The sequence below is a fragment of the Watersipora subatra genome, chromosome 1 (genome assembly GCF_963576615.1).
Source record: "Watersipora subatra chromosome 1, tzWatSuba1.1, whole genome shotgun sequence".
In the NCBI taxonomy this organism is placed as follows: domain Eukaryota; kingdom Metazoa; phylum Bryozoa; class Gymnolaemata; order Cheilostomatida; family Watersiporidae; genus Watersipora; species Watersipora subatra.
Window position 1 is genome coordinate 53,907,269 of NC_088708.1, and position 13,851 is coordinate 53,921,119.

At 33.3% G+C, this 13,851-nt stretch overlaps 1 protein-coding gene across 1 annotated transcript; it reads left to right on the forward strand.

Annotated features, from left to right (window-relative positions):
• The first annotated feature begins 6,141 nt into the window (after nucleotides 1-6,141).
• LOC137388932 (salivary glue protein Sgs-3-like) lies at nucleotides 6,142-7,089 on the forward strand. Its single transcript, XM_068075436.1, has one exon. The coding sequence runs from the start codon at nucleotides 6,142-6,144 to the stop codon at nucleotides 7,087-7,089; it is 948 nt and encodes a 315-aa protein (XP_067931537.1).
• The last annotated feature ends 6,762 nt before the right edge of the window (nucleotides 7,090-13,851 follow it).

Here is a 13,851-nt window from a genome sequence, read left to right on the forward strand (position 1 = left end):
ATCTTGAATATGAAATATATACTATATTTCCTGTGCTGTCATCAGCAATGAAGCCTTTTAGTAAATGACATTAATATTCTTGATAAGCTGGTAAAGAGACAAGGACAAACCTCTTAGATAAAGTCACTTTATATGCGGGAATGACAATGACAATTTCACAATTAACAATGCTTTTGGATTTCATGGATCACATCATAATTCTAACTTTTGATGGTTTCATTTACAGTGTTTGTGGAAAACATTGGGAAACTTTGTTTTTTGTTTGAGTAGCTAATCAGCTAGCTTGACTATAATTATTCTATTTTTAGACTCGTAAATGTCATGTGCTCCAGAACTCTTCCAGTCAACGTAGCCTTTATTTTGTGTTTTGATTTTACAGAATCTAAGTGACAGCAAAAAGCTTTGTTTGGCAGAGTAAGGCCTTGATATTTTCGAGCCAGAGTGAACCTGGAGTAAAGTTGAGCCAATGAATGGTTCAAACTCAATAAAACATTTTCATTCCACGGCTCAAAAGGCCAGATTGTGCTAAATAAGAGAAAACAAACATTATGGAGGAATCTTTTTTGGGCAATTGATTTAATAAGTTGTAGATAATGATATAGCAATGCTATATAACTGCATGCATAGCAGAAATATCAAATACAATATAGCAAAAAGATTAGACTATTTGATAAGTAATTCATAACAGCTTATTGTTTACCCGCTATAGTGGTTTAAGCAATTCTTTTGGCTTTTTTACGAGCATTGTTAAACTAAATGACTAACCAGTCGAGGAGACAACTCCATCATTTGAATGGCTTCAATCACTTTATCCATATGAGCTGTTTTCACGCTATAATGCGTGCAGCTGCAGTGTTTGAGATCTCATTTTAAACTTTTTTTTGCAGTCAAGCCTCTACTTAAGGTTACTTCAACATTTAACTTTTCTTGCATGTAATGTAAAAATTGAACAAACATTAAACAGTAAATAAAATTTTTATTTTACGTCTGAATTTCTGACAAACTTGACAAAAGCTTTTCAAAGCATTGCGGTTTTTTAAAGTAAAGAGGCAAATAAAAATTAAAAAAGAATATAAAATATATAACTTATAAAACAATTATACGCTTAGTTTCAACTTTACCTAGTTTAATTTCAACTAAGTTTTATCAAGTATCTTGATCACCACTTTCTCCTCTGAACCTACACTTTGTTAAGTGTACACTTCTATTCACATATCTGTAAAATAAATAAATAAATATAAATAAATAGTAAATAATAAATAAATATCGGTAAAATAATTATTACTTTATTGATTTTAGTTTTGTACATGCGATTTTGTTTGTCATATAAGTTTATATGATGACATTTGTTTTAATGTTATATATAATTATTTTTTATGCTTTATCATAAGTTTTGCAGCTCTGAAACAAATTACACTACATTCTTATAAAAGTTTGAGAATGGCTATTTCTGTGAAAATATTGGTTTTAATAAACGCCAATTTTACATAAAAATTAACTCTAAATGTTAAGGTTTGACTGCGTAGAGTGTATTATTGCAGATTTTCTACGGTCAGTCTACAAAGTGATGCGCTTGGCTGTCTGATTAAAAGTTTAACTTTTTTTTTATAAATTTACATATTAAATTAGATTTTAAAAACAGGGTATTACATTCTCATGGTACTACTAGATAAAATCTTTACACAGTTTTGTGAGGTTTATATCTGTCAAGTTTTCATAATAAAATGATTTTCAACTTTACAGAGATTACCTAATCTCTTCGTTCCTTATTCACATGTGGTTGATAGAGCTAGGTTTCTAAAGACAATTAAAAACTCATACGAAATAGTTGATGGTTTAGGTTGTAGATATGTAAAGAGGTTGTTTGCTCATGAATAAATGAGCACATAAATTCTTCTCGTATTTACATGGCTATGGCTCAACAAATGTATTAGATAAAAGCTATGCTGAATGTACACTAAACCAATTATAGCTCAGTTCTTTTCATCTATCTATATTCAGCTGATTTGCTCAAGTAAGAAAACTTACAATGGAAGTTCATTGTCTTGTCAAAACTTTTAGTCATGCTGCAGGCCCCAAGTTCTTTCCTCAACTTTCCTTTGACATCTTTCTGTAGACTTTGTTAGTATTGTTAGACTTTAGAGCTAACTTTAACTGTTTCATCAAAGTACTCACTTCGCTGCCAGTGTAGTCTATAACCACTGGAGTCATTTCCACTCTGTGCTTTATATTTCTCTCTCTTATCTCAAATACAAGTTGTTGGTATTTCAGCCTCTTCTCTGTCATATTTTTGCTTTTGATTTTTTACTGGAGAATCTCATATCAACTAGCTAAATCACCTCTTTCTTGTATTTCTTAACAACATCTGGCTGGTATACCATTATCTTCTTTATCTGATAATCAAAATTCCAGTTGAACTTTACTTCTTTGTCTTCCAATACTGAACTTTGTTTCAAGTCACTTTGTACCAGGCCGTTTGTCTAGTAGCAAACCATTCTCCTTACACCATGCTGTCCTGAGAAATTTTAAAACATTATCATGCCTTGTCAAGTACTCTCTAAATGCCAAGCGTCTACCTTCGGGTATTAAGTGCATCACACCTTCTGTAACCTGCCCACATAGTCTGCAGATGTCTATTTCAGCCAAAATCCTGTTTCATTTTTAAGCTCTTGTCTCCACCATCTGTTCTTGCTTGTTCTTTCTATGAGTCCATGTTGCACTTCATCCACTAGTGACTCTTTTTCTTTAATACTTGATAGATTCTTTTCTCCAGATGTGACTGCTTGTTTACCTTTCTCTCTCATCCTTTTTTTATCTTGCACCATAAATTTTTCCGTGTTTTTTGTACGCGCCCTTTGTCTTCATACGTTTGACCATGTTCGATCTTAGCATCCCATACATCCCATGTCTTCGCAGTCATTGAATGGTTTTAAGGTTAGCCTGGGTCCTACATGTATCTATGGTTCAAAGGGTTGTCGCTTATAGTTTTACTTCTAGAACTCCTTTTTTATATTCTGTACAGTTTTTATAAGCTTTGACTCCTGAATCTGAATGATTTCTGAATGCTCCTGTCTCAGCGAAACATGACTTGGGTCTGTGACTTATGGGGCCCAAGGCTCTAATGATTATCATTCTCAGTTTCCCACCCCATTACTTTTGAGGCTATTATCATTATTATTATCATTATTTAAAATATTACTAGTTGAATACTCGGCGTTACCCCAGTAATAAAAAAACTCTTTGGACAAAAAATTAATTTTTATTTAACATATACAACATATACCATTCTAACTTTCAAGCTACATGAGAAAAGTGTTTTGTGCAGTTCAAATAAATTAAGAGAACAATAAAACAACTGTATAGGTGTTAAAATGTGAAATGGGGACCGCGGGGCAAGTTGAGTCATAAATTGCATTTATGCAAAATTAGGATTGTAAAACCCATAGATATAATAAACCTATAATAATAGCATAAATATCATAAAGGATTTATTATATCTATGGTAAAACCTTTTCTATGAATAGGTTAGTGTGTGTTCTATTATACTGAAAATGTGCCATGGTTAATTCTTGGTGAAATTGACAAAATATTCATTTGAAAACTTGTTGCCGTGTGTCTCAACTTACTCCATCCGTGGCGTAAGCTGGGTTAGTCAATGGAGCAAGTTGGGTCAATTTAGAAAGTATTTAGAAATGTAGTTTTATTACACAATAAAGTTTTACAACTACTGTATATTTTGGATTTACACTTAAATATATTTCACACTTATAATTATTATGTGCATGTACATATATACGTTATGAAAGAATATGCATTGATAGTATAATTAACATAAAACATCATAGCATATTTTATTAAATGTAAAAATCATTATTAACGTAATTCTACACAAACGCCCTTTATATCTATATATATTTTGTCACCAAAGCTGAAACTTCCTAGCATTCTGCTAGTTGTTTGAGTAGAGAATAGAGCCCCTAGTACTTCAATGACCTGGTTGAGATCAACTGGTGACATGCCTTCCTGTTCGGATTTGCTGTACATTCCTTGAGGGGTTCGTTTGTAAAAATCTACTAACCAATTTAATCCCTCATCCTGTTACCCCTCCAACATACACAACTTTACTAAAACTATCTGTCCTATCTGAACTGATTTCTCCCCCTTCTTCACTGTCTGACCAATCAAACTGTTTGGTTTGGGTTTTTCCTCTGAGCTTGAAGATGAGGCTGTATTCACATTTTTAATTGTCTTTCGTTTGACTTTAGATTCTTCAGTTGCTGCTTTTCTGGAGTATCAGGTAATATTACAGTCCTAGTTCTTCCTTATTTTTATGGTAGTTTTGAATGTGGTGCCCTTGATTGCGGTTTTAAAGACTTCAACAGCTGAGTGTGAAGATTATATTGACTGTTTTAATAATTTTCACCTATTAGACCTGTATGTGTAAGAACTACAGTTTATATCCTTTTAAAGGTGTCAGCAAAAGTATAAGATCAATAAAAGCTTATGGAGTAAGTTGGGCGAGTGACCCATCTTGCGGTAAAGTTTACATTCAATATAGAAAACTCTCATCTGCTAAGTATTCCTTACGAAGTAATGGTAGAAAATGACATTGACCTAAAATGTTCTCAGCAACCTAATTAAAGAAAACAAACAGAACAGGCAAATCCGTATGTGTAGCTTGGCCTACCTTACCCCTAATTAGCAAGTAATGGTTAGATGGTCTGTTTTGCAACAATGTTGACAGTAAAAAACCAATTGATAGCAATGATATACAGCCCCCACAGGGGGGGGGGGAGGGTGTATACAGGGGGGCTGTATATCATTGTTGATACTGATATAATTATTGCGAGCTGAGAAAACAAAATAGAAATTATAAATCTGTAAAATTAATCATAACAATGATTACAAAGAAGAGTGTGTATAAAAAAGGTTACTGTTCTAACAGAAACTATCATCAAAACTTTGAATATGACGATACTGGTGCGTCTCGATACTGGGTATCTCAAAAATGAGATGTCAGACTGCTTTTGTCTGATCCTTTGTCTGATTGAAAGGAGAGAGAATGTAGAGGCATTCCTACTCGAGATAATATAACGATCTATGTGTAGAAGTTTTAAATTTAAGCTTTTAGCAATAGGCATGAGGAAGAAATGGAAGTTGAAGCTGATAATGGGACATTTTAAATTGAACTGTCACATTTAAAAAATACAAATTAAAAAAATAGGTAATGAATTTTTGAATGGCTTTTAAAAATTTTTAGAAAGTTGAACAAACACAAAAAGTAATATTAATTAAGTACATGTATATAAACATTTAGCTTGTAAACTGTAATCACGATAAGTGCATTGTAGATAAAATGATTACGAATTATAAGAACGGCCATAGCCTTATGGTTAGTTGTGTGTGTATGCAAACTTGCTATTACAATCATTGCAAGTGCAATTCCAGTGCCATGTGAACTTTTCATTACTAGAATGCTATAAATGGACACAGCAACAACAGATAATAAGACAAGCTGGGATTTATATAGTCGGATGGTGTTGTGATTATTACCAGTATATTGATACTAGCTGTGCCTCTCGGCGTTGCCCAAATATTAAAAATCAGCTTATAAACAATGAGAAGTGATGAGAGTTGCCTACCACTTGCTATAAGCCTACCACATTGCCAATGGAAAATGGTATTAAAAATTAGCTTATAAACAATGAGAAGTGATGGGAATTGCCTACCACTAGCTCACTTGCTCATCTATCACTATTAGCTTGGCACATTGCCAATGGAAAATTCCAGTAAGCTAGTTAGTAAGTGCTAGGCTTCTAATGACTGTACGCCATGACATTGCGTAAGCATTGTCCAGCTACGCTATTCTAATAATAGCTATAGCTGGAGGGACACACATACATACTTTGAGAAATATATATATAGATAAAGATAATAAATAGTTGTTGTTGATTTTCTTAAGCCGGTACTATACACAGGAATCTAGATAGAGCTGACTAGAGGTTGTCTGTACCTTCTTCAACATTCTGGATGATCTAGGCAGAATGAGAATTATACTCCATCTGCTTCCCTTTATTCGATTTCAAGCACCTCTACAAGTTCACTACTGCCTCAAGCTCACCCACAATAACAAGCACTACAATGACAAGCACTACAATAACAAGCACCACAATAACAAGCACCACAATAACAAGCACCACAGTAACAAGCACCACAACAACAAGCACCACAACAACAAGCACTACAATAACAAGTACCACAATAACAAGTACCACAATAACAAGCACCACAATAACAAGCACCACAATAACAAGCACCACAATAACAAGCACCACAATAACAAGCACTACAATAACAAGCACCACAATAACAAGCACCACAATACCAAGCACCACAGTAACAAGCACCAAAATAACAAGCACCACAACAACAAGCACCACAATAACAAGCACCACAATAACAAGCACCACAATAACAAGCACCACAATAACAAGCACCAAAATAACAAGCACCGCAATAACAAGCACCGCAATAACATGCACCACAATAACAAGCACCGCAATAACAAGCACCACAATAACAAGCACCAAAATAACAAGCACCGCAATAACAAGCACCACAATAACAAGCACCGCAATAACAAGCACCACAATAACAAGCACCGCAATAACAAGCACCGCAATAACAAGCACCGCAATAACAAGCACCACAATAACAAGCACCACAATAACAAGCACCACAATAACAAGCACCAAAATAACAAGCACCACAATAACAAGCACCACAATAACAAGCACCACAATAACAAGCACCAAAATAACAAGCACCACAATAACAAGCACCACAATAACAAGCACCACAACAACAAGCACTAAAATAACAAGTACCACAATAACAAGCACCGCAATAACAAGCACCACAATAACAAGCACTACAATAACAAGCACCACAATAACAAGCACCGCAATAACAAGCACCACAATAACAAGCACCAAAATAACAAGCACCACAATAACAAGCACCACAATAACAGGCACCACAATAACAGGCACCGCAGTAACAGGTGATTTTGGGCCCTATCTCGCTTGATAAATATGGGTACTTTCTAATCTTCTCTACAATCCATCCCTTCTATATACTGATAAGCATTTACCTCATGTCTGTGACGTAAACAGCCACTTCAAGCCACCCTGATTATAATGGATACTCGAGAATCAGACTAGTGCTGATTACGCATGTTTGCTTTAGAATAATTATAGGAGTTGCTAGCTAGTGACGGTGAGAGTCAGTCTGTTAGAAAAGATACGGCAAGCTGTTACAAGCTGTAATGAGCTCTCCATTGGAACTGTCTATCTGGGCACTGGCAGTATTTGCTGCAGTATCTGGTAAGTGGTTGTACACTGTTGAGTTTTTAAACTTTTTAGCAACGAACACTGTGTTTGTATGTGTACATTATGTGCGTGTACAATATTACCATAATGTACTCCATGTACATAATGGTAATTTACATGGAGACTGCAGTTCAAGAATTTAAAAGATATATAGTTTAAACTAAGGATATGATGTAAGATTACCCTGTCCTGCCTTATAAAATGTGTCTGAGAAATTCATTGGTTCGACTACCATTGAGATAGCTAGAGCGTCAGTCTTGAGCTATCTCACTAACATAGTCAATAGACAATAGCTAATGCTCTATATTTTATATTTACATACCATTTCTGATATGGAAAGAATACTATTCCATCTTTATTTGGCTTTTGTTCAACAATTCTTGCTCGATGTGAGATGTCAACACTTGATAACAAAATGTTTTAGGTGATATTAAAATTTATTGCTACAGACGAGGCTTGCACTCACAGCCTCTGCATCTTTTACTGATCATAAGTACGACGCACTAACCGATTGCACCACTGGAGCGAGTTGGATTGACTTTTTGACAACCTTTTTGCCACAAATTTACACTGATAATGTGTTTTTGTAATACTATAAAATATTGCTCCAGGTGAGGCTCGAACTCACAGCCTCTGCATCTCATACTGTTTATAAGTACAGCGCACTAACCGATTGCACCACTGGAGCTTACAATTCTGGGATTTTTATAACACATTTCATCACGAATTTCTACAAACCATATGCTCATGTAATACTATAAAAGTTGCTCTTGGTGTGGCCCCTAGTATTTTATATTGTTATACTTGTTATATAATATAATTGCTATACTATTGACACTTACAGTTTCAATTTGTCTGATTTTATTTTTATATCAAAATAAAAAGCACTTTCCGAATACGTAAATCAATGCTTCAGGTGAGAGTAACATTCACACAAATCCAGATGCTAGCAGATCCAACATAATCCTTGAAAGTTTTATGTTTTTGTATCTTAAAATGATTGAAATGTTTTGAGATAGAGCTAATGTACTAAATACTACATACTACTTCATATTACCTATTGTCAGGTTTGTTGAACTGTTTAACCTAGTCAATAACTTTCTGTTATAAATAATAGCAACTTTTTGTTACTATAGCCTTCAATTCACTATCCCAACTTCTCTACAATACTATCAGATTACCAAATTTTAAAACACTTTTGTTCAACTCACTCAATAATTTTTGAGTTATTTTTTCTCATTTTTCCTTTGGCATGTAACAAAAATCATCATATTGTTGATGATTACTAATAGCAATTAAAAATAAAAAATTATGCACAAATACAATAAAGTATCTCAATATTCTGCTGTATCGGTTTACTAGCAGTTCTATTGTTATCACGTTAGCTAAAAATTACAAAGACATTCAGATTCAATTAGCATATAAAAATGGTTTGATCCTACGAATGCATAATGTATACCCGCAGGCTGAAGAGGTCTATATGTATAACTAAATATGATTACTTTGCATATGAACTGAACAGTGTGAGTGTGAGGTAGAGAATAGTTTTTTGTTTTCTCATCTACTTGAAGTTTACTGTTTAAATTAACTCAATGCGAGGAATACAAATAAACATATGCAATATATAACTAAAGTAACTTGACTAGCTTTATGCTATATAGCAAGCAATCTGTCAGCTCTATTTTACTGTTTTTTTGACGGTTCAAGTCCGAAAAACTTAGAAAAGTGAAGTTCCTATCTTTGAAAAAAGTAGAAAGGTATTTTAAAGGTAGCGGAGAAAACTATTTCAAATGGTATAATTATGTCAAACCACTAATTTGATTTTATTGGCTAACTGTTGCTCTTTTGTGTGTTATGATTCTTGCATGGCATAATTTGAAAAACATTTCTGTTTGAAACGAAATTATTGCCAATAAAGAAGTATATTGAATTTTTGAAAGCGTATTACACAGCAATGCCTTTGAAGAGCAAGACGCAATTTTTTGAGAACTTCATGATGACATCTGTAGTACGATGCTGTGTATAGAACTTCCTCCTATCTATTTGACATATGCTCACCTCACATATACTTTTATTATATAAAAACATAACTCTTTTCAGCTTTTGTAATAAATGGTTGAAAAATCTTGACAAAACAGGCTTTATGATGGAACAATGTAGAATCTGTAAAATAAGGCTATATTCTGCAGATTGAAGGAAGTGCACATCACACGAGCTTGGATAGCTCTCTGTTTACTTTTTATAAGCGAAAAGATTATTTGCTTCGGTTGCAGCTCTGGTTGATTATCTTTGGTTAGTTCTTTCTGTTGGAGCTGCCCAGCTGCAAATATGATGAACACCATCAGTTTTTAGATCCCAACTCACTATGTCCTAAAAGTACATACCATGGAACAGTTCTTGTTTCAGATAAATTAACAGACTTTACTAAAATCTCAATGTTTATGTAGCGAAAATGGTGCAAAGGCTTTACATTGGTTCACATTGTATGCTCTGTAACTCCGCCTACATGTTGTTCTAGTTCACTCGGGCCAAGCGAGGCACTAAGCCAATCATTCCTGTTTGTACCATACGTCTTTTACGCCCAAGGTTCATATACACATGCTGTCAGTTTCTTGTCAGTTTTCTGTGTTTTGAGTATAAATGGCATCCAATGTACGCCAAAGTTTCACATAAATTTCTGTTAACCAGTTTATTTAGACTATCAGCTTCCAGTTACACAAAGGTGATTGGCATATTAAGATAGATCGATATTAATTTTATCATCATCCGTAAATGCTGTTTAGAACAAAATAGACCATGAGACAAAAACCAAAAAAAGGAGAACTAAATTATGTGTATTGAAAGAAAAAGCTTTTATTCATAACGCTCCACTATAATGTGAATTGACAAGGTGTTGGTGTCTGGTATCAAGTGTAGTGACTTTTTTGGGAAAGTAGGAATGTAATGGATAGTTAGGCAGAAACACATTTAGCTCATCGACATTAATCGATGGTCGCTTAATCGCTCATCGCTGATCGTAGATTGATGATGATTAGAATGATTGGATGATGATTAGATGATGATTGGTAGCATAACCTAAATCATAATTTTTAAAATAACTCAATTAGCATTCATAAACTTTTAAAATTAAACTATAAAGCGACATCAAAGTGTTCTATCAAAGACCGTATTTCTATAACAATTTTTTCTGTTGTAATTTTAGTTAAAAAATATTTTGCTAAGAAAATCATACTAAGATTACATCCGAGATTGTTCAATTGCCAGTTGATGTTCACAAAGAAAACAATAGAACCTTTGATTATCATTTCGTTTAAACATCATTCAGTAGACCACAGTCCTGAGAACACTTGGATTCCACTAAGCAACAAAGAGTTTGTAGATTCAGCACAATCTGCTAAAAAAGACATGAAACAGATATGTATGACTAAATGAACACCCAGCATTGTACAAGTAATAGATTCGTGCGATAGGTTACTAACTACTGAATATGTATAATAAGTTACTAACTACTGAATATGTATGATAAGTTACTAACTACTGAATATGTATGATAAGCTACTAACTACTGAATATGTATGATAAGTTACTAACTACTGAATATGTATGATAAGTTACTAACTACTGAATATGTATGATAAGTTACTACCTACTGAATATGTATGATAAGTTACTACCTACTGAATATGTATAATAAGTTACTAACTACTGAATATGTATGATAAGTTACTAACTACTGAATATGTATGATAAGTTACTAACTACTGAATATGTATGATAAGTTACTAGCTACTGAATATGTATGATAAGTTACTAATTACTGAATATTTATGATAAGTTACTAACTACTGAACATGTATGATAAGTTACTAACTACTGAATATGTATGATAAGTTACTAGCTACTGAATATGTATGATAAGTTACTAATTACTGAATATTTATGATAAGTTACTAACTACTGAACATGTATGATAAGTTACTAACTACTGAATATGTATGATAAGTTACTAGCTACTGAATATGTATGATAAGTTACTAATTACTGAATATTTATGATAAGTTACTAACTACTGAACATGTATGATAAGTTACTAACTACTGAATATATATGATAAGTTACTAACTACTGAACATGTATGATAAGTTACTAACTACTGAATATATATGATAAGTTACTAACTACTGAATATGTATGATAAGCTACTACCTACTGAATATGTATGATAAGTTACTAACTACTGAATATGTATGATAAGTTACTAACTACTGAATATGTATGATAAGTTACTAACTACTGAATATGTATGATAAGTTACTAACTACTGAATATATATGTTAAGTTACTAACTACTGAATATGTACAATAAGTTACTAACTACTGAATATGTATGATAAGTTACTAACTACTGAATATATATGATAAGTTACTAACTACTGAATATGTACGATAAGTTACTTACTACTGAATATGTATGATAAGTTACTAACTACTGAATATGTATGATAAGCTACTAACTACTGAATATGTATGATAAGTTACTAACTACTGAATATGTATGATAAGTTACTAACTACTGAATATATATGGTAGGTTACTAACTACTGAATATGTATGATGAGTTACTAACTACTGAATATGTATGATAAGTTACTAACTACTGAATATGTATGATAAGTTACTAACTACTGAATATGTATGATAAGTTACTAACTACTGAATATGTATGATGAGTTACTAACTACTGAATATGTATGATAAGTTACTAACTACTGAATATGTATGATAAGTTACTAACTACTGAATATGTATAATAAGTTACTAACTACTGAATATGTATGATGAGTTACTAACTACTGAATATGTATGATAAGTTACTAACTACTGAATATGTATGATGAGTTACTAACTACTGAATATGTATGATAAGTTACTAACTAATGAATATGTATGATAAGTTACTAACTACTATGGCATGGTTGTAGGTGTGTCAAGTCTAAACAGGACATCTCCCACAGAGAGTCTCTACGACATACAGCTTGGCATCAGTGATCAATCAAGATGTACTTCTGAGGTATGCTTCTCCAGGTTCTAGGAAGCATCTGACTTAGCTGTCAGATTAAGAACTTGAGCTAGTAACAGACTTGCTTTATTATTATGAACTAGTGAAGAATTGAGAGAGAGATAAGGTGAAGCAATTTTTTTGAAAAATAATAAAAGTTGATGAGTAAATAAAAGTAAGGTTTACAGTCTTTCCAATACCGAGTAGGTTAGTTCTTGGCAGTTTATGAACAGCGGAAGAGCTTCTGTTAGCATATTTGATAGATTTGATAAATAAATTTGATAGCATAAAATTGATATGATATAAAAATGCGTGACTTACAAGCTCTAGAGGTAGAACTGTTTGGCTGGGTGATGCTATAATCAGTACAGTATGAGGGCACTGTTAGATGTTGGCTCTACAATGAATAGTTTTACCGTACCAGAAAGTATTGGCTTACGGTTGGTTTTTATTTTAAAATGTAGCAAACAAAACATGGTGACAGGTTCAGTGGTGCAATCGGTTTATGTGCAATACATGTAAACTCTGTGAGATGCAGAGGAACTGAATTCAAGCATCATATGGAGCAATGTTTCTTTAGTAGCACAAAACATATTGTTAGTGGAAATTTGTGATAAAAAGTGTTGGTCAACTTCAAAGTTGTAAGATCTAGTAGTGCAATTGGTTAGGGCGCTGTACATACTTGTGAACAGTAGGAGATGTAGAAGCACCGCGTTCAAGTTTCACCTGGAGTAATAGTTTTTTTATTGAATGACAAAACATATTATTAGTAGAAATCTGTGATGATAAAATCTGTGAAGTTCCAGTGCTCAATATGTTAGTGCACTGTGCTTATGAGCAGTATGAGATGCTGAGGCTACGAGTTCAAACCTCACCTGGAGCTACTGTAGTTTTTTATTACAACAACATACTATTAGTAGAACTTCGTGAAGAAAATTGTCAAATTACTAAAATCACAAGCTCCAGTGGTGCAATCGGTTAGTGCACTGTATTTATTAACAGTATGAGATGCAGAGGCTGTGAGTTCGAGCTTCTGCAACTGCTTCTACCTATTACCAAAACATACTACTAGTAAAAATTCACGATGAAACATTTTGCCATAATATATGCAGCGCCAGCTCCAGTGGCGCAATCGGTCAGTGTGCTGTACTTATTAACAGTATGAGATGCAGAGACTGAGTTTGAGCCTCCCTGAAACAATCACCTCTTACAGAGCGATAAAAAATTTGATTAGTAGATGCTCCCCAAGTGGAGCGATGTTAGAATTAAAAAAGATTTACGTTTTATTTCTGCCATCAATCAGCATGCTATAGGAACTGCTACTGGGGCTGGTGTTTGATCTTCTGATGATGCATATAAAATTATCCCATTTCTAGCTTTTGTCTCATTTTCTGAGCTTCT

Bases quoted from the DNA above. Each gene is read 5' to 3' on its own strand.
- LOC137388932 (XM_068075436.1), top strand. From the start codon at position 6,142: ATGACAAGCACTACAATAACAAGCACCACAATAACAAGCACCACAATA.